Genomic DNA, 26,814 nt, shown 5'->3' with positions numbered 1-26,814 from the left:
GGTAAAATTATTACAATCACAACTACTTTCGTAATTCAGTGTTTACTATGATCCAGTGTAATAATCCAATTCCAAGCTCGTCTGATGTTTATTGTGTGTGTGTATGGGGAATTGTTTCTGTCCTTATAATGGATTTCCTTCACAGGTCAGAAAGATCCATCAAGCCCTAGTGTCTGCTTTGTTTGGCTGTTATAGACACTGACATTTCAGTACAGCAATTTTTAAATTGTAGGTGATTTATGGAGCATGCCTCTATAAAGGCCTCACTCTTATTATGTGCAACTCAGGTGCTTGTTCATTGTCATTTTGCTCACTTTGTCACTGAACTGCTGGAACAGATCATCTCCCATGCTTGTCATCAGACCCCTTTAAATGATCCTGTACGTAGATTCCATATTAACTTCTCTCTAACGGGTTTTAGCCTTATGGTATTCTTATTAGTGTGAGGATGTGGTTTTGACAGTATAGAACCATCTAGATTGACATGGTGGTTATTATTTAATAAGATGTGGCCATGAATTTATATTGAGGCCACAAGTTAAGCTTCTACATATCTATTTCCTGGCCACAAAATACATAACTCATAGCATCTATTGTATTTTAAAATGAGTGAGACACAGAGAAATCAGAGAAATTAGACCATTGTGGCCACAGGAACCTAAGCATGGAGATGATTCATAATATTAACCTCCAGTGGAATCCTCCTTGGAATGATGCATAATGACATACTGGAGTCAGAGGAGTTGCGATATTCTCAAATCAAATAAACGTTTTACTAAATAATTAACTGGAAGCCCCTTATTAAATATCCCACACCAGATTAAGTAAAGTTTCACAATTCATGGCCATATCTTTGGTAATAATAATAATTTGTGGCCATGAGATACTTAGTTTATGGCCTCAGTATATTATTAACTCATGGCCTAAATATTAACTTGTGGCCTCAGTATATTATCTCTTGGCCTCAATATATTAATTTGCGGCCAGGTCTTATTTTAGAGTCTGTTTAGTCTGTTGATATTCTTAGTCTCTGACCTGGTGAACTGGCATGAGGATGTGTTTTTGATAAAGAGTACAAAGCACTTCTGTAAGTTGCTCAGGCTAAGGATGTCTGCTAAATGCATTAAATGTAAAAAATAACCACTCTGTCACCTCAGTGGCACATACTATAGAGAAAGAAAAGGACATTATCTGTAAGTCTTGCTGGATAAGGGCCTCTTTTAAATGCTGTAAATGGACTGTAAATTAGTTTTTGTTGTTGTTGTTGTTTTTTAAAGCTGGTTTAAAAAACTACATTAATATTTCACAAAAACGTAACTTTAATCTTATTCTCCTCCATGTTTGCTTGGATGTTATATGTTCTCAGAGCACTGATGTAACTGTGATATAACTTGTGCCCTTTCTGTGTGTTTTTTTTTTTTTTTTTTTTTTTTACATGCCATTGAGAATGAAGAACTCACCAGGAACATTGAAATTCTCCTTCTGGAAAGTTCCTAAATAGGATCAGGAAGTTTCTGCTCTAACAGAAATGTAACACAGTCTTATCTCTCTTTCCCCAAATTGTCCTCATCAGTTGGCGATGACTCGACATTTCTGAGCTTTGCTAAAGGTGACCTGATCCTGCTGGACCAGGACACAGGTGAGCATGTCATGACTTCCGGCTGGGCTCATGGGATCAACGACCGGACCAAGCAAAGAGGAGATTTTCCAGCCGACTGTGTGTACGTGCTGCCCACCGTCACCAGACCTCAGCCAGACACTGTGGTAAATGGATGCTTTTGTTCACAATCTAAACTGTTAAGTACAAGGTGTGCAGGAAACAGCTTTTTGTACAGGTGTCATTATGTATAGTTAATATAAAGGATACATATTTGCAGTACAAAAATATATGTCTCTGATCAAAGAATAAAGATCTTCCTGCGTAATGGGTTTCTCTTATTATTCTATTATTCTCTCGTAATAACGATGTTCTACCTCTCTCTGTTTTTTTGTGTGAATGACTCAGGCTCTGGTTACCATGACACCCGACCAGCGTCAGGAATCGCTGCGTGTGTCGCAGGTCACTATGCCTGAGAGTGTGGAGAGGGTGAAGCCATACACACTGGAGGAGTTCTCTTATGACTACTTCAGGTAAAAAATAACACCCATTAACTTGTTTCACATTTCATATGCATTCATTCATTTACAGCTTTTCACAGACACCTTTATCCAGAGCAACTTAAAAAAGTGTTTTGTAGTCTTCATCAAATCATATCCTTGCTAGCACAAATAAGAACACCATCAAGCATTTTTTAAAGTAGTGTATCCACAAGTAACATTAATCCAAAACAATATTCACCTGAATCTCCATCTCTTACCTCTTCCAGTTTTGTACATCCCTAACATTGTGTCTTACCTTATATTTCTAATTCTTTATATACATAGCTATAGTTATAATACATATTTAATTCAATTCCATTTTATTTGTATAGAGCTTTAGACAATTGACATCACCACAAAGCAGATTTAAAGAAATCTGGATGTCGGTTTAGATCCCTAGTGGGCAAGCCAAAGGCAACAGCGGCAAGAAGAATCTCCATGAAATGACATGAGGAAGGAACCTTGAGAGAAACGAGACTTAAAAGAGAACCTATCCTCTTCTTTGTGAAGCTGGATAATGGGAACGTGGGATTATAAATCATTATTTTCTGCAACTGTATACTATATTAATTGCGTTGAAAGGATGTTCAGTATATCCTGGTGAGATTATCCACTCACTGATTATGATTATCCACTTTGGGGAAGTGTAAATCTTTAGGGTAGGCTGTTCATATGAAACCATCCACAAGTACAAAAAAAAAAAAAAAAAAAAAAAAAATGGGTGGAATTCCCAGACTTCATATGGAGTTCAAAACAGTGTAACATACTCAGCTCCTCTTTTTGCAAGAGATACCTGGAGTTAGCTGCCAATAGGGAGGGCATCTCTATGTGGGTGGTGATGTGATTATCAATGAAGACTAAATGATTGTCATATCCCTCCTGTTGTCATCCTCAAAAATGGACTCTAGGTTACATAGGTAATGCTTAGCTACTGCAATATTTTATTTACTTTTAGAGTGATTATAGCAAGCTAGAAAACTAGCTACATAGTATTTAGCTATTTATATTTAGATACTTCAGGCACAGTCCTATAAAACTATATTACCTTATATTATTGACCTATTAGCTAGCTAGTTAGCTCTTTACAGTTAGCTAACATACTTCACCAACAGCCCCTTGTTGGAATACTAGCTAACTTACTTAATTACAAAGCTAATGCAAGCCAGTTAGCTTTGGCAAACAATGCGTTATAATTAAAGGATGTTTTTCAATTTATTTTAATCTGCATTTCAATTACAGTTGCATGATACCATGTGACCACTTTTGCTGTTAGTCCATCCCAGAGACTGGCAAGTGGGAAGGATTTACTTTAAACATCCACCAGAAAAAAAGCACTACTACTGTTCATTTCAGTGAGATTATATGTTGACAGACAGGTTGCACAAATGCAGATTGATGCATAAAAGAAAATACACCCCATCGTCAATTAAACAAGTTTAGTAGAAAGACTTCAGTTGTTCTGTCAGTGTGTGACATATGAATGCGTTTTTAACGGAGACCAAAAAGTCCTTATGGATGGGAACATGGTACAGTATAATAATAATATGTCCACAAGTTTGTTCTTTTCAATAAAAAGCATAAGAATGAAGTTTGCAACCAAATATATAAGGCTAGTTCTCACACTCTATGTTCCTCTGGCCCACTTCAGGCCCCCTCCTAAACACACGCTGAGTCGTGTGATGATCACTAAGAACCGTGGGAAGGACAAGCTGTGGTGCTGCACTCGGGAACCACTTAAACAGCCGCTGCTGAAGAAGGTCCTGGCTAACGAGGACCTATCACAGGACGCCTGCATGGCCTTCATCGATATCCTCTTACCACTACATGTTGTTTTTGGACAGGAAGAAAAGTCAGGTCCCTGGAGAGGCTCAGTGGTATAGAGGTTAACGTTTAAAGTGCTCTTTCTCACACAAACACACAGATCAAAGGGCGTATCAACACATGGAGGTCTGAGAGTTTTACTCTTCTGTATAAGACAATTGTATCATACTCTATAAACCTCAATCTATTTGCAGCCAGGGACCACATTAGGTGTAGAAAAAAAAAATCCCCATGGACCCCATCAGCTCAGATTTATTTTATGAACTATTCAAATTTTAAACTTATTATACAAATGTACACAGTAATATTCTGGCTATTTATTGGATCATTTTATACCTGAGCTTTCCAGTCACAGGACAGGTCCAAGTTGATATAATTTTTTTTACTTATATTTATTTTTCAGTTATTAAGGTTTGGAATAAAGCTATTTATTTCAAGTGACCAGTGAAACAGGCTCATAACTATACCTATGATTACTTTGGTAATCATTCTTTAAAGTCTCATATAAACATAAGCCACTAATTATTATTATTTAGACTTTATTTCTATAATGTTCTGCATAGAAAAACTGAACTGCATGTGTCCTTAACCTGCTGCTGTGTACCCATTATGAAATATATGGGTGATTATCCGTCCAAACGAACTCGCTCTGTGAACGAGCTCACGGATCAGATCTTTGAGGGAGCTCTGAAGGCAGAGCCTCTAAAAGATGAGATCTACTGTCAGATTCTCAAACAGCTCACTGAGAATCATGTGAAGTAAGTCATGCAGCATCTCCACCTGTCTCTTCTGCACACCCTGTTATCTCTAGCCATCACAAAAGCCTTGATAGCCAAAAGCACATGCTTACACACTTCAAAACTGCATTTTAAAACTTCTGCATATGAAAGTAGTCTTTATATCTGTAGTAACCTCTGTGTGTGTGTGTGTGTGTGTGTGTGTGTGCAGGTACAGTGAGGAAAAGGGCTGGGAGCTGCTCTGGTTGTGCACTGGTCTCTTCCCTCCCAGTAATGTCCTCCTGCCTCATGTCCAGAGGTTCCTGCAATCAAAGAAACACCATCCACTCTCCCTGGACTGCATGCAAAGATTGCAGAAAGCCTTGCGGTATGGCCTTAACACACACACATGCATGTACGCGCACACACAAAAGCAAACCTCTGGCTCTTTTGTTTGTTTTTTTTAAATAAAAGTTACATTTGTTTAAGTATTTGTTTAAAAAAAACAAGCAGTTTTCCTTGTTGGGACCAGCCAAATGTTATTGCAAATGTTATTGGTCTGATATTCTGTCTGATATTCGTCACAAATGTGGCTACATTTGTTCTTCACCAAGATATAAGAACATTATATCTTAGCATATTAGCATTTGTGGAATGAGTCTCCAGTGTCAGCACTTTGTATCAGTAAGAGATAAAGCTATAACTTCAAGTTTTCTGACACAGGACAGTGTTCTCAATGGGGTGATTTTCTGTTTCTGTAAAATCACAGCATGTGTTTTTTTGTCTTATTAACATCAAGAGAGGATAAACTGTAAACGGTGTCATTCTTCAATAAATAAAAAAGTTAGTATTGGCAAATTGCTGCTGTATAAGAGAAAGAAAACACTTCAGGATGTGCTTACTAGAAATCAACTTTGGAGTGGTAACAGTCACACATCACACCACACTGTTACTGATTATTTTCTTATACTAGCATGTCCTGTCAAGTTTTTTTTTTATCTGATTCATAATAGAATTTCACATTTGACTAATGATTCCTTTAAAAACTTTCTACAAAACCTGCCGTCTTGTCTCTTTTTGTCTCTCTTTTGCCTTTGACAAGCCCAAACTTCTGAATAAACATGCTTTGTTCTGAAAAGTTCATCTCTGTGTACCATATGAAATAGCACCATATGAATATTTCGTTCTGTGTTGTACGTATAACAGGAATGGCTCCAGGAAATATCCTCCTCACCTGGTTGAAGTGGAGGCTATCCAGCACAAGACCACACAAATCTTTCACAAAGTCTACTTCCCAGACGACACAGATGAGGTACTGCAAGCAAAGTCGAGTAGCGATCAGTTATTTTTTAATAGCACTCATACACACTCTAAGGGTTTACATCTGCATCCAAGGTGCTCAGGTTTATTTATTTCACTAAACATCTCCATGCGCTTTATTTTCTGTACAGTACATATCTTAGAAAAAATAGCATATAAAGCTCCAGTGTGCCTGCTCATTCCCTTGTTATACTCACCCAAAAGTTCAAATAACTAGGCCAAAAAGCGGCTAATATCATTTAACCCATGTATGATGAGCTAATTTATGCATTAACACAGACTGTGGAAGATATGCGAGTACCTGAATGCCTGGGTAGGGTGAATTAATGTAGCTACAGTCTTTATCCTCAAGATAATGCCTTTGGTGGTGTAGCATTATGCTTGCTAGAATCTTCATTTTCTTTCAATGAAGTGTTTAATTGTGAAGTAACTGTATGCTGTGCTAGCATTGCAGCTGTATAACAGTTTATGTTCTGCACTCTGCTGTACTTCTGTACTTTGCTTGGTTTTGTCACTGTTTACCTTTGTATTCCTTATCCTGAAAATAATTTTTTACCATCTCTTCAAGCTAATTAATATGCCTGGTAAAAATATTTCCTACAAACTGCTAGATCACGTCCTCACGTGCATGTAACATACATCTTCGCAAGTGAAAATATCTTAAAATATCATATCTAGTATTTCCTATTAGACATTTACAATAAACCAAACATAAGGTTATTATTATAAGGTTATTATTTTTTATTTATAATCTGAAAAAGTCTTGAAGACCTGAGACTCGCTCTGTCATTGTTCAGTTGGAGTCTAATTTATTTTTTCTGCCTGAAATGAGATCAGGGTTGGTGTGACCCAGTGTGAGTGTGAAATCTGATTAAAGTTCAAACTCTCTCTGTGTCTCAGGCTTTCGAGGTCGAGTCCAGCACGAAAGCAAAAGACTTTTGTCTAAACATCTCTAGCAGGCTGTTGCTCAAGACCCCAGATGGCTTCAGTCTGTTTGTAAAGATCTCTGATAAGGTAATATCAGCTACTCTCTAAACAGAGCTCTGTTACAGATGCACTCAGATTCCAGCTGTCATGCTACAGTGTGCAGTTCGTAGGAAGTTTCGCCCATTATAGAATAACAGCATGTCAAAAGCTGTAATGTTTTACAGGTGATAAGTGTTCCAGAGGGTGATTTCTTCTTTGATTTTGTCCGCCATCTTACTGACTGGATCAAGAAAGCCAGACCTGCTAAAGATGGTAACAGTCAAAGCATGACTTACAGAGTCATTAATCAAGTCGTTGTTTATTGTTTAGTATAGGATTCACCCAAATTTGGTAACATTTGTAACAAATTTGTAAAATTTGTCTGCGTTTTATGTGTGGGTAAAAGGATCAATAAACTCCTCTTGTTTAACAGGTATAGTGCCTTCACTGACCTACCAGGTGTTCTTCATGAAGAAGTTATGGACAAACACAATCCCTGGAAAGGACTCTTTCGCAGACTCTATTTTTCATTACTACCAGGTGAGTTAAATGAACAACAACAACAATAAACATAACTATAAATGGATATAACTTCTTTAATGAATTAAAATTTTTTGCATTGGCAAATTTCTGTGGTATAAGAGGAATAAAACACTTCGTGATATGCTTTTACAAGAAAATAATCTACTTTGCTGTGCAGCATCACATTACCCCTTTGTTGATTATTTTCCTGACACAGCACACCCAAAAGTGTGTTAATCCTTACATAATGACCATGTCACCATGTCTGATGCAAACATTCAGGTTTGTAGGAAAGAAACTTTTTTCTTTTTTCTCAGGTTTGCTGGAAACTCACTTGTATGAGTAAATTTGATCATGAATGAGACAAAACGTGCCCTAAGAAATGAATACCTCGCAAATAGGTCTTTATCCATACAATGACCTATGAAATTATCACAGTCTGCAGTCATTTACTGTAATACTCTTGATATGGAATTTAAATCTTTTTGTGTTTTAAACATCTGCGTGTATTGCTCCAAAATTTCTGTATCCAGGAGCTTCCTAAATACCTTCGTGGTTACCACAAATGCTCCAGAGAGGAAGTCTTTCAGCTGGCAGCTCTAATCTACAGAGTCAAATTCGAAGACGACAAATCGTACTTTCCCAGCATCCCCAAAATGCTGAAAGAGCTGATCCCTCAGGATCTGATTCGCCAGCTCTCTCCTGATGACTGGAAAAGAGTGAGTTTGTGATATGTATTGTATAGTATATCTGTAACTGATCCTGATCAGTTTTTTTTATTCAATCTGGAATATATTACCTTCAACTTTGTTCTGTTTGATGCAGTCGATTGTGGCATACTTCAACAAGCAAGCGGGCAAGTCGAGGGAAGAAGCCAAGCTGATGTTTCTGAAGATCATTTTCAAGTGGGCTACTTTTGGATCAGCTTTCTTTGAAGTGAAGGTAATAATAAAACTGCATTCCTTACAGCTACATACAGTACATACAGAATTGATCACGCTTACCACCCATTGCCGTTCTTTTTCTCCACTGCAGCAAACTACTGAGCCAAATTTTCCTGAAATCCTGCTAATAGCCATCAACAAGCATGGAGTCAGTCTCATAGACCCCAAAACCAAGGTGTGTGACACAATTTGCATGAATTTGCTTCTTCTACATCAGGATTTCAGTATACATGGGTTTAAGCAAATGAGCTAATCAAACCATGTACTAATGATTTGCGTAATTATTCCTGTCTTTTCTGTTCCAGGATATTTTAACCACTCACCCCTTTACAAAGATCTCCAACTGGAGCAGTGGAAACACCTACTTCCACATCACCATCGGCAACCTGGTGCGAGGAAGCAAGCTGCTCTGTGAAACGTCACTGGTCAGTAGATACTATGGTGATGTTTGGATTCCACAGAACAAATGAGGCTGTCGAATGTCCTCATGGTGAATTGGCCTGTACATTTTTTAAAATCTATGCTATTCTAATTCTGTTAGTTACAGAAGCTGCATTCACACTTACTTTCATACTTAACTGCATACTTACAATACCTGCATACCCACGTGTCAGTGGGATATGTATTGATCAAAGACCGCTGTGGTTGTATACTTCACCTTCTTTTATAGAAACAAGTCTTGAGCTATTTTGGCTGTATGTTTGGGGTCTTTGTCTTTCTGAAACCTCCATCTCCCAGATTCAGTTTATTTTATGTCAATGACATAAGATTCTAAATGCATAGCATTACAATTTCCCTTCACTGGAACTAATGGGAAAACAAAATGGGCCCAAATGTGTTCCAGTATGACAATGCCTCTGTGCACAAAGTGAGGTTCATAAAGACCGGGTTTAGAAGAAGAAGCCTTTATTTGTCACATATACATTACAGTACAGTGAAATTCTTTTCTTCGCATATCCCAGCTTGTTAGGAAGCTGGGGTCAGAGTGCAGGGTCAGCCATGATACAGCGCTCCTGGAGCAGAGAAGGTTAAGGGCCTTGCTCAAGGGCCCCTCAGTGGCAGCTTGGCAGTGCTGGGGCTTGAACCGAACCTTCTGATCAGTAACATTGGAGCCTTAACCGTTGAGCCCAGGTTTGCCAAATTTGCAGTGGAAACCCTCATGTGACCTGCACAAAAAAGCCCTGAAGCTTCCATGTTCTGTATAACTGTGAATTTGCACATTGCCAAAATAAACACTTTATTTTCTAAGTCGTGAACCTTTTTCCCTATTTTTCTCAAACAGGGCTACAAAATGGATGACCTGCTCACCTCCTACATCAGCCAGATGCTGACCACCATGAGCAAGCAACGGAGCTCGCGTGGCCACAGCAGGTGAACGTCTTACTGGCGGGAGGCGGCTGAGCTGGTGCGCGTGCTCCGGGGTGTGGGTCAGCCATGCAGCTGGAGCCGGACCTTCGCCTGGCAGCTGTGGAGGATGAGCCGCAGTCCCTCTAACAGCTCGCAGGGCTCCGTTTACCCTGATGATGCCATTTCATCCCTCTCCAGCGAGGACGACTACCTCTGACTGGATCCGGCTGGACTCTGTGGGTCAGATCTGCTCACCTCCCGCCTCTCAAATACTGAATCTGACCCAGAAAGACAAACTATGATGCTGAGGCATTGCAAGATTACTGTTCTCTTGTGTATGCAAGTGACCTGCAGGGGCTACCAGACTTCAGTACTTGTATATTGCTACACTTATTACAATTAAGTGATAAATAGTAATTGTTTATGTATGTACATGCTGACCATAGTGATGCATTTATTTGTAAAGATTGTCCCAGATATTCATCTCATAAGAACAGTGTTTGTTACTTTCAGCTGAAGTTACAGTAAGTGCTGCTCTGCGAAATAGCCATCAGGCATAATGATGAACTGTTCATATAGTAGCAGTATTACTATAGTCTTTGCAACAGCAGAAACAAACTCAAGCCCAGAGAAAAAGGCATAAAAGCTATAATCTTGAGTTCTGAGTTCTCAGCAGTACCATATGTTTCAACAGTAATTCACTCCTGATGAAGCACACGCTACAGTCTGTTTAGAGGGGGGAAAAAATCTACATTGTACAGGGCAAAAAAGTGTACAAAATGTCACTTTGGAGACCACTAATTCATATGACATCACACTTCCATATATAACTGAGCACAGAAGTTTATACACCCATTGGTTTATGGGTAAATAAAGTAAAATATACTTAAACTTAAAAAAAGGAATTGCAAGAAGTTAAAAGTGAATGTGTGTGTATCCTACAAGCCAACCTGAGAGGATCTAAAAGCTGTTCACAGGATATGAAAGAGGTTGGAGGCAGTTCAAACAAGTTATTAGAAATCATTTCTATCACATTTTGCATGCAAAATTTAAAACTGATAATAATTAAATTTTTCCACAGTGAATATCTCAGCATAAACTATTTGACAAACTTTTGTTTCTTGTGATTTTGAAGGAGGCGTAGGAAAATAAATGGATGTAAGTATAGTATGTAAATGTTTTTATAAGGTTTTGATTTAAGGTTTTCAGCACTGGCAATGTAAACTGATTGGAACTCAATTTTGTATGAGCGATTTTGAAAGCCTTAACTTTTTATTTTTTTTTTTTTTGCTTGTCCATATTTAAGGTGTATCTATGTACAATATGTGTTTATAGGTTTGAACATTAACATTTAAAATGTAGATTTTTTTTTGTTGTAGATTTTCTTGGTTTTAAATGTTTGTGAGTCTAAAAAAATGAAATGGTTTCAGAAGAATCCCTTGTGTCTATAGTACAGTCATTGGCTGAGCAAAGGATTTCTCAGTGACTATAGACAGAGAGTCATGTTCAAATTACAAATGAAGGTCACAGGGAAAGTTCCTCGTATTCAGAGTCAGGTTACGCAGCTGCTTAAATTGATTTAATGGATGCCACATTTAGATCGAAAACCCCCCCTGTGAACAACAGTTCATGCCCCCAGTGTTGCCAGGTCGTTGTTGAGTAGAAATCTCGTCTAGACCACCGCCTTTAAACTCAAGCATTTGCCCTTAAACCTGGAAATCGAAAGGGATCGAAACTGTAGACTGAAGAAGTATTTTTTTTCTTTGCTGTTAAATGTAATACTGCTAACATACTGCTGCATGAATAGTACTAGTAGTAATCATCACATTAATCACTGCAAATTTGGTTCCATTTAACAATATGGTTTCTACCCTCATTATTCACAGCTTATAAAATAGTACTTGATCCAGCACATCCTATTATTTTGCTAGAAGTGCAATGGCAGAAAGCATGAAGCTTAAGCAGGGAAAAATGTTGTATGTACTGTTGAGATTAAATACTGCTCTCACCTGTGTCAATATCACGCAACAAAAATGGGCTTAATCAGAATCGCATGCTTCTGAATCAGAATCGCATGCTTCTGAATCAGAATCGCATGCTTCTGATTTTGACAAAATCCATGGTTATGTTTGATGCCTGAATATTGAAGTATGCAATGTCTATATTAAATCCTCACGACATGTGCATAACTCAACTCTGAATACACTATTTTGAAAATATACTGTTACATACGCATATTTACAGACAGGTCTAATAATACTTGTTCACCATAATACTCTGGTGAAGTCTTCTCTTGATTGTTGACTTTGCTACAGATATGCCTAACTCCTGAACAGTGTTCATGATCTGGCTATTGTTGCGAAGGGGTTTTTCTTCACCAGGGAAATAATTCTTCTGTCATCTACCACAGTTGTTTTCTGTAGTCTTTAAAATGCCACACTTAAAATCAACACTGGCAAATTATGTAAACAATTTGAAATTATGCACGTTTAATTCATATTCTTTCTTATAGAGCATGTTGGATTTACTTTACCCCTACGTGTTAATTAATACATTAACTAAAAACATACTAACACGTACTTAAAGTGGTCATTATTCACGCATTAATTCATAAGACTCGCATCGTAGTTAAGGTTAGTTCTTCATTAGTTCCTGATTAGTACATGCCTTAACTCATCATTACTTATCATATTTAAGTAAGTATTAATTCAGGAATTAGTGCATGATTATTCATGTACTGTTATCATAAAGTGTTTCCACAATTTGTAAGCAGATAAATCTTTTTAATGCTATTGCAGTTCATTTAATGATCACATACACAATTTATTTCCAGATGCTCGAAACATGAGACAAGACTTTAAACAAACCACCCTACTTTTCGGAGATGTTAAAATCATAACTACATTTACGCAGATATACAAATGGACAGATACACATACACAGAGCAGGAGCATGGTGTGCTACAACTCATGGCCTTATTCCAAAATAAGCATCTTTGCAAGGGTGCAGGTTGGAGTGTGGACCTACTTTCTGAAGGCCAGAACTTTTTTTTTGTATCTGGCTTAACACACTTTCGAAGCTTGAGCTTTATGTTTACATGGAAGCTGTACACAGGAGAGTGTTTTTGTCCTTGTTTTTATAGTGCTGTATCTTTTTTTATACCACTGCACTGAAAGAAATTGGCTGGCAGGTGTACATTCATTTCTGTTTCTAAAGTAAAGTAAATCCAGTCAAAAATGAATCACAGCTCTAAGTCTATTATAGTGAGAGGTGGAAAGAGTACAAAACGCACTGACTTAAAGTACTGAAGTAAAAAGAAGTGCTACTGGAGTAATAACTCACTTGAGTAAAAGTCATAATGATCAAGAACACTTTGCAGGTAAGAGTAAATAAGATGTCTGGTGAAAAACTAGTTGAGTTACTTTACAAATGACTTTTTCATATTTTTCAATTGACACAACTAATCCGAAAATGTTCTATTTTCTATTCTGTTCTTGTGTCAACTAACAACTTGAGCTAAACTGAAGTAAACACCACCTTGATTGTCTATATAAAGAATGGCATAATTAGCTGGCTAGCTAAATTAGCCAAATGCTGTCGGGTTTTCAGGTTTGTTAGCTAACAAGCTCATTTTAATTCATAAGGCTGAAGCAGATACTGTATATTTAACACAACAGGTGATCGCTACCAAACATCAGTGTCATCTGAAGTTTCCTGTACGTTTCCGCAGGCTGGATGTTGAGTTGTGAAATGCAGATTTGCAGGTTTTGGCAGATTTGCAGATCATTATCACATTGTTTCCTTTAAAGCACTGAAAAATGAAAATACCTGATAGGTTAGGCCAGGGATGTTCATCTGTCTCCACTGTCTCAGACGTTGCTGCGCCTCACTAAAGCATTTAATGCCTGAAATGTAGACTTCAATCAGGATTTAAAATTTATTTAAAAATTGCCCATACTGTCTTTTAATTGGCTTACACTCTTCTGGGGTTAAATGCATTATTATTTTTTTGACCCTGTAATTGGTGATCAAAAATAAATGTTGCCAAGTTGAATATTTTATTTTTTAAAAACTCATGTAAAAGTTCTATGATTTAATTATACTCGAAAAGTACAGTAACAGTAAACTATGTATTCAAGTACTGTAACAAGTACATGTAGTTTGTTACTTTTTTCTGATTATATTTCAATGTATTATGTTACTATATTGGACTGTAACCATGACAACAAGCACAAACTGTCAGTTTGTAAAGCTTCAAGAAGGAATATTGTGCATGTTAAATATGTAAAGAATAAAACATAAGACGTGCTGTTATAGGAAAATATCATCTCTGTGAAGTGGAGTAATTTCCTATAACAGCATGTCCTGAAGTGTTTTATTCCTCTTATACTGCAGCAGTGATTACATTTTTTATTTATTAAAGAAAAACACATCATACATTTTTTCCATTTATAGTTACATTTAATGTTGTGGAACGTCCAGGAAACAAATTGGTTGAACTTGAGAGTTGCAACTCCACTGCTTTGCTTATGTTGAAAACAAAAAAAAGACACATATGTACAGCTATGAAAAAGCCCTTACTTATTCAGAACACCTTTTTTAATTTCATTAATATTATATTTACAGCAAAATAAATGTATTAAGATGTATTAAATTTAAATAAATACAAGCCATGTATAGGTGCAAAGGCTGCATTATTTATTACAATCTACTAGGAATGTTCTGAATGTAGCATGACACAGAATGCACAGGATTCGTTCGTCACTGTTGGCTAATTTAGCTGTGTGTTTACTGTAACAGCTTACATATGAAAGTGCTTAGTGTAAACTGTTTCATGTTACCCTACAGCTACAATATTTCTACACTACGTCTACTTTTACTTTACTTTTATTAAGCAACGATTTGCAGTTGTGTTTTGTTTTGGACCTCCAGATGGCAAGAATCCCATAATTGCACATTTTGCAAGACAGACTGTATTGATCTTTCCCTAAATGTTTCTGTAAATACAGATTGTCTCCACTTCTCGTATTAGGCTGTATTCACAAGGACTTTTCAGTATCAATATGTTATACAACAAGCACCAAATCATATATTTCAGAAACTGCTGATCTCCTTGGATTTTCACACACAACAATTTCTAGTGTTTACACAGAAATGTGCGGAAAATTAAAAAGAAAAAACAGTGGGCAGCGGTTCTGTGGGCAGCAACACCTTGTTAATGAGAATGCTTACAGGAGAATAGCCAGGCTGATTTGAGCTGACAAGAAGGCTACAGTAACTCAAATAACCACTCTTCTAATCTTCTAATCTTCAACTGGTCAGTTTCAGAGAACCTGAACCTGGAGGGATAAATACCATTCTTCCAAAAGATATTCTCTCATTTAGTGTTTCGATAAAGGTGTTGATTCACAATATACAGTACTGTGCAAAGGTCTTAGGCACATACAAAGAAATGCTGTAGAGCAAAGATGCCTTCAAAAATAAAGAAATTAAATGTTTCTCCATGTTTGAATTGAGTTTCCCTGTTACATGGGAACAAAAGCACCTACAATCACTTAAACATTCCAGCGGCCCATATCAGTGTGTTTTAAGCCAAACTATCCTTGTGAAAACAGCCTCAGTCTGTAACTGTTAGCACTGATTGTCTCTGAAGGCTTTAGAAAAGTCTGGAAGGTTTATTCTTGCACTCCAATGTTGCATGACTGACAGCCACTAGGTATTGACTACTGAACGTTGATTAAATACATATACTGGTTTGTAAATTTATCACTTGGCCACTTGGACAGCGCTGCAGAAGCAACAGAAGCTCAGTGGTGTGTTTTTGCAGTCATGCTTATATTCAGCTTTTTGATAAGATACATTCATTGTAAAGCTATAATACAGTAGCATTACAATTCTATTGTAGCAAAACTTTTTATATCTATATGCTTTTATGTTTATCCACATATCACACAAAGTGCATTAAGTTTTTCTTGTTTTTTCCACCTGCTGATGACTGAATGAGCACTGAGAGAGCATTTCTTCTCAAATACGAGTATCCGTACATTTCCAAAGGAGTTCATAATGGCACAGACTGATCATAATTTCGGAATTAAAAAAAAAGGAGCATTTGATAAATATTTCATGAATGCTGGCGTTTTTTTGGTTGTGTTTTAGTGAGAAGATGCTGGTTGCTTCATACGCAGCTGGTTCTCTATGAAGTAGTGGTTCAAATCTCAGTCTGAATCTCAAAAGAAAATGTTCTGGCAACATAGCTCACAGGCTTCAGTGATGGACAGAAGGATGGACGGATGGCTTTATGGAGTCGAAACAGAGAAACAGTCTTTTCTCTCATCGCTCTTTTCTCTCAGACCTGCGGCTCTTCTGTGATGGTGGGCAGGTTTGGCGTTGTGGGGCCGCTCCGTCCCTCCCCTCGCACACTGAGACTGGAGATGGACCAGACATCACTCAGTTCTGCCCAGAACAGGTGAAGGAGGGTGGAGAGAAAAACCAGAGTGGGGTTATTCAGAGGACAGGAGAGGTGAAAGGTCACACCATTACAAGGGGGCATGCAGGGGAGGGGCAAGTTCCTGAGCCACTGAGAACACGCTCCATGGTGAATCTTCAGAGAAGAGAGGATTCCAGCGAATACAGTGAACTTCGGGTGAATCTACGACACAGAAAGTGATGCAGCTCATAGCAAAACAGGCGTGTGCATGCAGGCCATGGGGATCATACTTACACCATAAAACATGAGTTGGCAATTTTGTGGGGTTTTTTTTGTCTCTTGGTAAAATATACAATGTTCATGTTGGATTTCAAAAGAGTAAATAGTACTACGAAAACCTACGCTATATGGCCAGAACTTTGTGGACACCTGCCCATCACACCTATATGTGCTTTTTGAACAGCCCATTCCAGATTTAGTCCCTCTTTTACTGTTATTATAACCTCCACTCTTCTGGGAAGGCTTTGCACTAGATTTTGGAATATGGCTATGGGGATTTGTGCTCATTCAGCCACATGAGCATTAATGAGGTCAGGCACTGAAGTTGGGCATTTCAGTTCATCCTAAAGGTGTTCAGTGGGGTTGAGGTCAGGGCTCTGTAAAGGGGACCCGAGTTCTTCTACACCACCCTTGCTGGAACAGGTTTGAGCCTCTTAGTCCCAGTGAAGGGAAAATGTAATGCTCCAGCATACAAAGACATCCTATACAATTGTGTGCTTTTAACTTCATGGAACAGTTTGGGGAAGAACCACATATGAGTGTGATGGTGAACCTTTGGCTGTATAGTGTATATTGACATCTTCTTTCCACATATTATATAATTATGGGGCATTTGACAATGATATTAAGGTCTTGAACTACTGTTTCATATTCTTAGCTACTTTTTGAATTGATTTGAATTATAGCTAAATAGAAATTTAAAAAATCTTTGTGAAAACCTTTGTCTATTTTCCTTAATGGAATAAATCGACTATCTGAAATTTCAAACAAAAAAAGCGGAAATTATTGATTAATAATCCTTAAACAAAAGAATAACTGGCATGTATTTTTTGTGTACACTATGTGTTGAATCACAGTGCTTTTCAGGTTACAGATTTTAAAGGATTAAAAAAGAATAAAAAATAGTTGAAGGGGCATCCAACTAATATTATGATGCAAATTGTTTTTCTCTCTTTTTGTTTCAATAAAGACTTTAAGGATATTTAGCGGAGAATATTTAAGATATGTTAAAAACACATCAATTTGTCAGACACTGGGTTGACTGATACTCTGACTGTCTCACAAATTTCTTGACCTTTTGATATGAAATTAATCACAGATCTTCGAGTTTCAAAATCTGCTAAAAGGAAGGAAAAAAAACTTTTATCCATTTACTGCCTCCATTAGCTTATTTACATTAATTCAGTTGAACTGATTTTTTCCCTTGTATTCATAAAAAGAGGTTTTGTTATACTGAAAGCATTAAACATCTAATCCAAATAGTACATTCATAGATGTGTCTCACATGCTGATGGGAGGCGAGTAAGGAATGCAGTGAGGCCTGAGTCATACTGCTCTTACAGACACAGACACTCACCAGTCCTAAATTTGCTGTACAGCCCATTCTCGTGCACTTGCTTGCTGTCTGACCAGAATGGCAAGCCTCGTTCTCGCCACCTTTAAGAGGAAAAAAAAAAGGTTGATGATAAAGATCTTTATCATTCTCTGTAATGTCTAATACAAAGTACAGAGAGAACAGCGATAAAACAGACATGCACATTCTGACACTGTTAGCCGGCTTAAATGTTCAGGAAAATAACTGGGAAGTTAAGTATGGATCCAGACTCACCAGTGGAATATGAAAACAGCTGTGATGAGGATGGCAGACACAACGTCGGTTAGAATCCACATCAGACTGTACTCGTGCGGAGTCTGCATTAGATAGAGAGAGAAGGTTCGAAAAATACAAGAGGTAAACTCTGAGAAAGAGACTGACATTATGAATGACACTTAAGTGATGTAAGTAGAACAAATTCACAGGTCACTGCACTGGTGTTAGTTCTCTGATTTAAAGAAACAGTACAAAAATTAAATCAACCTTACTTCAAATGTAGTCATGTCTGGTGTGAGAAGTTTGCTACTTTAGTTTTTGAGCTACAAGGTTAATGTAGCTAACAAATATGTTTGTATTAAATTAATATATAATTAAATATAGTATATTATCATCTGAATCACTTTTAGGACAATTCTGCCTCAAATCTTGGGCTGTACCTCATACTCAAGTCTGAAGCTTGTGTGCAAACTTGATTTTGGCCTCAAGATGGCCACTACATCTGTTTTTAGCTATGCTTGCCTTATTTGTTTCTGTAAACTACATTAGCCTCATACCTCCAGTGCAAAACTAAAGAAATGATCCTACAACAACATGTCTTTGCTGACAGACCACATATGCGGTAACTGGACAATTCCACACAATGTTCCTAAGTATCCTTTTAATCACATGTGCATGTAGGTCAGTGCAGCGTCTCTCACCATGAGGAAGATGGGCTTGTGGAGGATCTTGAGAAGGTGCGGTGCGTTGGTGGTGACCGAATGAGCTCCAGCACACCAGGCCAGAGAGAACAGCCATGGCTGACTGATCACGTAAAGGTTAGTGCTGATGTTCACAGAGGCATATTTACTGAGGAGAGACAAACAAATGGAAAGAAAAGATCATATATCATCATATTCAGTTTGAGTGATGGGTTAATTTCTGCGAATTACTGAAGCCTCAAAATGAGTGCTGTTTCTTTTCCATATTATACGTAAACCACACTGGAGCAGATGCAAAAATTTGTCTGCTTAGAGAAAGAAATCAACTTATGCATCACTCTGTTGTCTAAATTGCAACATCCGCCAAAGAGCAGACAATTGTGTTTCACAGTCTGGAAAGCACTAGTAGATTTTAAATTCATTACAATTTGACGATCTCTGCTTGCTAAGACGACAGCATTGTTGCTTACCAATGTGATAATTATTAAAGCTTATTATTTCACTTTATACCACAGTGCTGTTGAACGCTTGATTCTGAGTGGTCAGAAGGTGTTGAATAATTTCTCAGCTCTGACGGTAGTGCGATCTATAATTCAATTCTCAGGTTTATATGAATGTGCTAATTCTTATACATTATAGTTTCTATGGTAACGACTTACACAGTATGGCAAAACTGATTAACAAAATGTCATTTAAGAAAGAAAAAAGTGTAATTGTTGATATAGTGATGTTGTCAAAAAGGTGGAAAGATGGTTATAAGACCAATAAAGGACAAGAAACTGTGTTCAGTGCAAATGCTACTGTGGTCTGTGTTTAATAATTTCCCCAAAGATAGACACAACAAAATGAACATTCCTACCAAAACATTACTCATAGTACTCAGCAGCCACATTTATGAAGAAGACATATTTTAAATCTCTGTAGTGCCCTTCTCAGCATGAAATTTCAGCCAAATAGGAACAATCTGTAATGCCAATGTAATTTTACACACTGTGTGAACAGCAGTTCATCATCAAATTTCCATGCTTAAGTGCTCTCAGTTATCACAGAACCGTTCATGTAATACAAGAAAAGCCAGAATCACACTATTCTCTAAGGTTGTCGATCTCTTTCCTAGTCTCTCTCTACTTCATATCAATTATCGCCTTATTACAGTATATAGTCTGTCACACTTTTAGCTCCACTCCTACTTGTACTTTTCATGTAGCTCTTCTTCTCTACATCTTCATCCTATGTGCACTGGCTTTGAATAAAATACTAACAAAGTGGTTTATAATATGGATGTGCCTAGTTAAGACTAGGAGTGCGCTGTTACCCATGCCATGCTCAGTTACTCACACTCGTAAAAATGCTCTGATACCAACATTCAATACCATGTGATACCATGTGACATAAGCCTAGTGAACTCTGCCGCTCTAAAAAAACAGACGCCACAAAATTACAGTCATCTGGACGTATTTCATAATTAATGAGACCAATCAAAGCAAAGTAGACTGCAAACTATGCTCTGTGAAAATATCAAGAGGATGTGCTACAGCATCCTCTTACAACACTTTTAACTCGATAAAATATCTTAAACATCCTACTCAGCACAAAAAGTTCACTCCTAGCAGCACATGGCAGCAACCAACGCTATAGTTAGTTAGGTAAGAACAAAACGTCTACAGACAAACCTCTCCACTGCAACCCTACTTGATCCAAGGTACATACATTTAAAATCAACTAGTGAATGTTATAAAGAATAAGCCTAGTGGCGTATGTGTGTGGATGCACACATGTGTGACTTTTCATGGACGCTAATGAAACCAGGGAAACATGAATAGAGCAAGTGTCCATACCTGATCTGCTCCTGGGACATAGAGCTGTAGTGCAGGTTGAGGCGGACAATGTTGTTCTCCTGCAGCTCCTCGATGGACGCTCGGCTCCCTGAAGTCTGCTGCAGCTCCGGGTCCAGCTCCTGCACCACTTCCCTCTGATCTGCTGGAAGCCACAGCACCTACAGACATAAAGATGAGGGAGAGGTCAATAAACAATTCCTGATATTAATTAAGGGCCAAATAACAAACAATAGCCAAGTGTGAAAAGAAAGGAAAACATCAAGTAAAAGGAGGATGAAGGTTAGCTTATCGTGGAGGTCACTATCTCTGCTCTACAAAGATCTGACATATGAATTAGACAGAGAGTTATTTCTACACCCAGAGCTGTTTTTCATTTATTCTCCATTCATGTGACCTTCCAGTGGATTGTCTTAGAGTTAGATACCCTCTGACATCAAATCTCTCTCTATAACTGAAGTAAATGTCTGGTGCATCTTTCTTCTAGTCCATCCTTCTCTCTTACACTATAATAATGTCTCTCCATTCTTATCTTCATTTTAGGCCTAGACAAAGCGATAACAGTGCATACCGTACAATAGAAAGACTTTACTACCTGGCTAGAGTTAATGGAGGATTCATTATGGATGACCTCCAGGGTTCGAGTGATCCATGTGTTCCGGTATGGGTGACCTCGAGGTGGCCGACGGAGGTCAAAGATCACCAAACTCCTGTGCTGTGCAGCTAAGTCCAAAAACTCTTTCAGTGTGGGCACCGTCTGGTTCTCCACCTGGGCTCGATCATCTGGGTCCAAAGATGAGGCTGTGCCAAATGGATCCCTCTGGAAAAACAAAGAAAGAAAGAAAGAAAGAAAGAGAGAAAAAAAACATGACTGTGGACATTGTTACCTACAATTACATTCCAGGATTCATTCTATATAAAATTTTACCACAACCCACCACACCGAACCCTCCTCTAAATCAGACATATACTGGCTGTTGTCATGTCTCACTCAGTATTTTCTACAACACTGTAAATTCAAGTGAATGCCTGATACTACCAGGATAATTCTTTTAATCTGTACTGACATCCCTTGACGGGTTTACAAGAATTTTGGCAATAATTCGATTAGATAATAATTAGATAATTATCGAAGCTCCAGAGCATATATGATACAGGATGCTCTGAATGTCTACTCTTGGTTTGAGCCCTGGGTTTTGCCTGTGAAGACAAATGTGTATTTGTTTTTAAAAAGGATAAACCAACATGAAGACCAGAGAGCTGTCTATGGGAGAAAAGCAAGCCATTTTGAAGCTGAGAAAAGAGGTTTGAAATTCATTGTTTGTTGTTGCAGCACATGCTAGAAGGCAAAAAAGATTACAGTATAACAGTATTTGAGCATTAAAAGAGTTAATGGCTGTATACCTGAAGCAGAAAAATTTATTATGTCTTTATATTAGCTATAAACTAAAGCATTTCTACATTACCAATACTACCATCACTGTCTGAAGAACAAAGGAAAAGACATGAACAGAGTTGCTGCCCATGTCATTATTTTTGTGATTAAGCAATATAAGGATGTGGAAATTTCCACATTCTCACCTGCAGGAACCAGGCTCCAGCATTGAGCATCTCCAGCTCGGCCCAGGTGAACATGGCTGCTGGAGTGTTTGTCCGGTTGGGAAACACCTTGCGTACATCAGTTGTTCTCCTCAGTGTGCTGTCGTGCATGAGGAAGGGGACACCGTCGTAGCTGCCAGGAGGAAACACTTGAGTTTATTGTGATTCTGTTTGCTGTGAACAGTGTGAAAGAAGCAGAGCAACTACATGAACAGAATAATGTTGACATCCCAAATGGCCTTACGAATTATGTTCACCATATTTGTGTATTATAGAAACTCTGGCCACAATCCAATATTTGAGGTTTGATTAAATTGTTGCCAACATGCCTACTCGCCTCTTCCAGGGAAGCTGCAGTATTCTCTAGCGTGAGATGCCCCTGTTTGAATATTAGGGAAATTCCCTCCTGGTGATTTGCCTTGGAGGTGGAAGTCAAGTTGTTTGTTTGCGTTTTTTGCTAGCTGATTCACTAGCTACTACAAGAGGAAACCATAGATTAATAGTAGGGCAGGCTGGGAAGATGAATATGTCTTGTTTAATTTGGAAAGCATGAACTTCTCTAGTGACAGAACCTGACTCCTCAGATGAGAGCTTTTTATTTGCTAATAATTATTTGTAATTTTTTATTTGCATGAAGCACAGATGACATGGGTCACCCCTGACTTTGCTGAGTAACACCATCTTCACCTACTTCCCAGCCATGCTAACAGGGGCACCACAGGGGGCTGCTGCATGCACCGTGGGCCTGCCAACAGGATTAGCTGGCAGATAATGAGCTCATTTGCTCGTCATGGAAGGACTGAGGTGGCACCAGGAGGCTACCTGCGTCTGATCTCTATTTATAGAGGCCACTTCAATGGCATGACCCTGTGTCCAGCGAAAAGTTCTGATGAATGAGCTGCTCATTAAAGGCTGTGACTGGTGGCTTTGACTTGTCAGGGATCAGAGAATGGATTGCATGGATGGATGCTGTGTCCTAGTGGGATGGGAGACGTAATCAGGTGTAATGAGGAAGTGAAAGCAGGAGGTCGGGCTGTTCACTCACAGTTTGAAATAATGACAGTGATGGATAATGGAGTGAGTGGGAGGAGGGGAGAGAGAGAGAGAGAGAGAGAGAGAGAGAGAGAAATAAAAAGACAGACAGTGAAAGAGAGTCAGAGATAGAGATCATGCTTACCTAATCTCTACAAAGCAAGAATGAGAGATAGAAATACAGAAAGAAAGAAACAAAGAGACAGAGAACCTGTCCTCAGCTACCAGTGACAGCTGAAAGATAGACAAAGAGACTGTCCTCATTTAATATTGACCGAGAAGAGAGAAAGAAAAAGAAAAATGGAGAAAGACAAAGAAACAGGTGCAGAGATTATTAATAAAAACATTAGAAATAGAGAAAGGGGAATAGAAACAGAGAGAAAGAACAGCAGAGAGGAGAAAGAGATTATCCTAATTTAATAGTGACATGACAGGGAAATTGTGTTCATGTAATAGTTACACCAGATAAAGAGAAATGGGATAAAAGGAAGACATTAATACTGTGTCCATTTAGTAGTTTCCCTGGACTGAGAAAGACAGGAAAAGACAAAGAAAAAAAGAAAGGGGATGGGTGAAAGGCAGACAGAAAGACAGAAGTGAGCAACTGAGCCCTCTTACTAGTGACAGTGGCTGAAGGAGAGATATAAAGAAGTGTGACTGGCACAAAGTGTGACTGTCCTCGCAATAACAGTGATGGAGAAACTGAGAAAGAGAGAGAAAGTGGGGGAGAGACCCAGCTCACCTAATAGTGACATCAGTCTCTAATCCCTCTCCTCCAGCCTCCACAGCTTTCTGGAAGGACAGCTGTGTGTTCTCTGGTGCGAGCTATAGGAACATTCAGTAACAGATTCATTTAAACTTTTTTCCCCTGACAGGGACAATGGAAAAAAAATACAGAGGATCCGAAATGGTACTTAGTGAAGTCAAATAAACATCACACAATGGTCTGTGTATTGGTGATGACTTTACCATGGGAGCTCCTCTGTGCCCGATGAGAATGGGTGCTGGGCCCAGCGTGCCCTTTTCTTTAATGCAGGGGGAATACATGCCCAGAGGAATCAAGTACAAGGCAAAGAGAACAGCCAGGTATGAGCCCAGGATAGCCACCTGCCTCACTGCAACACAAAAGCGTCAAGGTTGAATGGTTGTGAAAAACCTAGGAGTGTACATGCCTCTGTATTCTCAAATGTGCAGAATTCGCTCATAAGGCTGTCTTTAGAAAGCCTGGCAACTACTAGGTTTTTTTTTTTACCATTTAAAAACACTGGCTAGTGTAGGGTTTTCAATCCAGAAAGAGACCTGATTTCACTTGTTTAATCTATTCGTCTTAGTCTCCAATCAACTATCAAGTGTGCATACAATCTGGCTGTAATGAAAACCTGCAGCCACACTGGCCCTTTGCTGATAAGATTGAAGTCCCCTGGGTTAGTGTTTACATTGTGTGACATTTTCATGGCCAAGGGACCAATCTAATCTTTGTTAAAAGACAGCCAGTGACTCAGCTGTTCAGACAGCCAGGCGATGATCGTTCCACCACCTGGGTGCCAGGACAGAGAAGAGCCTTGATGTATGTCTTCTTTGTACCCTGAGAGATTGTGGGGCCAATCGAGCTGTGCTAGAAGTTCGGTTCAGTGTAGTGCAGAGTAGGGTGTGATAATGTATGATTGGCTGCTTGTTTCTGTAGATTACTGACTGGTTTTGATAGCTAGCATGAATTGAATTTTAGATCCCTTTATGCAGGGGTTGTCAACTGGCAGACTGATGCGGACCCAGCAAAGTATTTCAGCAGAAAAAAAAAGCTTTTGAAATTGAAAAAAATGCTTCAGCAGAGCCTTTCAGAGCGACTCTAATTTTCTAAATGTGAACCAGCTCGCCTTCTGTAGCACATCCTCTGTTTCATGTGCTTTTATGTAAATGATTGAGCTGAAGGCAGCTCATCAGACAAGAGACTAGCTACAGGGCTAAAGACAGTAATATCCACTTATTTTTCATTTTATGTACCCTCTCTGGTCTGATTAGAGAACTGAAGACATGGCTTGTTTAAAGACAGAGTGACAGAGAAGTATGAATTTATCACCACTTCAATTCAAATTCAATGATTCATCTGTTCAGCACTAGTCAAAAGTGGTAATGTAGTTACTTTTCGCAAAACAAAACACAGCCCATAGTCTTATTTCTAGCCATAAACTAATCACTAATGGTTAAGCATTAAAAAGCTAAATGTTGTCACCATTCAGTCATGTTTATTGCTCATCTGGACCTTCGTAAGGAAGGAATTTAAGAAACTGTACCTTCACAAAGTTTAGTTGAATACCCCAGCCATTACGGAAAACATTATAGTCCATCCATGTAGTTCTGTACAGTTTCTCATGGTGATCATGATTAATCATTGTTTTATTGTCAGTAGCATGCTGACAAGCTTTTCATATGGGGAAACGATTTCAACAAGAGGGTAGGAACATGACATGTCCCAAGCTGACTGCTTTCCCAGTCCAACACTGTACATAGCTAACACAACATAAATGTAATTATGGTGATGCAGTCTGGTCGAATTCTCAAGTTGAAACCTCATAATTCTACTGTATATTGTGTAAAAACCGTGCATCATAAAAATATTATAAAATAAATGTATAAAAATAGATTCACTGTTAGTGCAGTCTTTTTAAAAAGCAAAGCTTTCTTAAGTAAGGGAAAAAAATATGATGTGGTGTGCTGTTATACAAAAATAATCCATGTCAGGGTGGTGTGATGTGGTGCTGTCTCTTGAGATTGACAGGACAAAAAACAGAGCTTGTCATGTTACAGAGAAACCAGAAAGCCCTCTGAAAACTCCCGGGGCGGAAAGCATACTGACTGTTACAAAGCGCTGTCACTGTAGACTTCTTTCATAAGCGTGTTCTCCGTAAAGAAACCTCCGCCATGTTAATGATTATAACCTGTTTATTATTAGGGTTAGATCATGTAGATCACTGACGTGTGAATTAGCTGTTACTACCGAAATGACAATGTATTAGAACAAGTTCATTAATATACGCCAACCTATCATTTGAATTACAGCTAGACCTACTGTCAGAGCTGCTGTTATAGAAAAATTCATCAACACCTTCAGATTCGAGACTTCAACAACACTGTTTTTAATAAACGTAAATTAAGAATACTTTACTTACTTTATGATGCCTTAGGAAGAAATGAAAGTCATAAAAAGATGAAGGGGTCACAATCTAGATAATACTACCAATTGGAAATCTAGACCTGTATATGAGAAGCCTTCTTCTTTATAGATTAAATGAGGTGTAAGGCTTGAAGTTATTTATTATCCAAAATTTGGTGCCTGCATGTTTGATTGGCCACTTTATAAACCAACATACCATCAGTAGATGGAACAAAAAACACTGCCATAGCAAAAACTTTAATCATATTCACTTACTGTAGTTTAAAGGCATTATGATGGATAATGAATCCACCAGGTAATGAGCTGCTTAGATCTAAACAACATGAGTAGAGTAAACCAGGCACATAGTGATCATAACCAACATTTTTGTATACTTCAAAACCTAATTGATTTACCAGCACCT

The 26,814-nt window shown here is 38.3% G+C and overlaps 2 protein-coding genes across 10 annotated transcripts in view; one reads left to right on the top strand and one right to left on the bottom strand.

Annotated features, from left to right (window-relative positions):
* Positions 1–14,221, top strand: part of myo7aa (myosin VIIAa) — a 58,418-nt gene extending 44,197 nt beyond the window's left edge. For all 6 annotated transcript variants that reach the window (XM_053234936.1, XM_034305528.2, XM_053234934.1 and 3 more), the window contains 14 exons: positions 1,574–1,764; positions 2,006–2,130; positions 3,788–3,945; positions 4,565–4,718; positions 4,909–5,064; positions 5,883–5,988; positions 6,897–7,010; positions 7,148–7,235; positions 7,396–7,502; positions 8,018–8,203; positions 8,310–8,426; positions 8,520–8,603; positions 8,734–8,853; positions 9,711–14,221. In XM_053234936.1, coding sequence (XP_053090911.1) covers positions 1,574–1,764; positions 2,006–2,130; positions 3,788–3,945; positions 4,565–4,718; positions 4,909–5,064; positions 5,883–5,988; positions 6,897–7,010; positions 7,148–7,235; positions 7,396–7,502; positions 8,018–8,203; positions 8,310–8,426; positions 8,520–8,603; positions 8,734–8,853; positions 9,711–9,803 — 1,799 coding nt within the window. In that variant the 3' untranslated portion in view covers positions 9,804–14,221. The remainder of the gene's footprint in view (positions 1–1,573; positions 1,765–2,005; positions 2,131–3,787; positions 3,946–4,564; positions 4,719–4,908; positions 5,065–5,882; positions 5,989–6,896; positions 7,011–7,147; positions 7,236–7,395; positions 7,503–8,017; positions 8,204–8,309; positions 8,427–8,519; positions 8,604–8,733; positions 8,854–9,710) is intronic.
* gdpd4a (glycerophosphodiester phosphodiesterase domain containing 4a) overlaps positions 14,215–26,814 on the bottom strand; it is a 27,923-nt gene continuing 15,323 nt past the window's right edge. For 3 of the 4 annotated variants that reach the window (XM_053234938.1, XM_053234940.1, XM_053234939.1), the window contains 9 exons: positions 24,209–24,354; positions 23,982–24,064; positions 22,190–22,340; positions 21,204–21,428; positions 20,612–20,769; positions 18,774–18,921; positions 18,091–18,173; positions 17,839–17,918; positions 14,215–16,424 (listed from right to left, as the gene is read on the bottom strand). In XM_053234938.1, coding sequence (XP_053090913.1) covers positions 16,312–16,424; positions 17,839–17,918; positions 18,091–18,173; positions 18,774–18,921; positions 20,612–20,769; positions 21,204–21,428; positions 22,190–22,340; positions 23,982–24,064; positions 24,209–24,354 — 1,187 coding nt within the window. In that variant the 3' untranslated portion in view covers positions 14,215–16,311. The remainder of the gene's footprint in view (positions 16,425–17,838; positions 17,919–18,090; positions 18,174–18,773; positions 18,922–20,611; positions 20,770–21,203; positions 21,429–22,189; positions 22,341–23,981; positions 24,065–24,208; positions 24,355–26,814) is intronic. The other variant, XM_053234941.1, reaches the window with a different exon arrangement.

Source organism: Pangasianodon hypophthalmus, chromosome 6, assembly GCF_027358585.1.
Source record: "Pangasianodon hypophthalmus isolate fPanHyp1 chromosome 6, fPanHyp1.pri, whole genome shotgun sequence".
Classification (NCBI taxonomy): Eukaryota; Metazoa; Chordata; class Actinopteri; order Siluriformes; family Pangasiidae; genus Pangasianodon; species Pangasianodon hypophthalmus.
The sequence above is the reverse complement of the archived record's forward strand: the minus strand, read 5'-3'. Positions and strand labels throughout refer to the sequence as shown.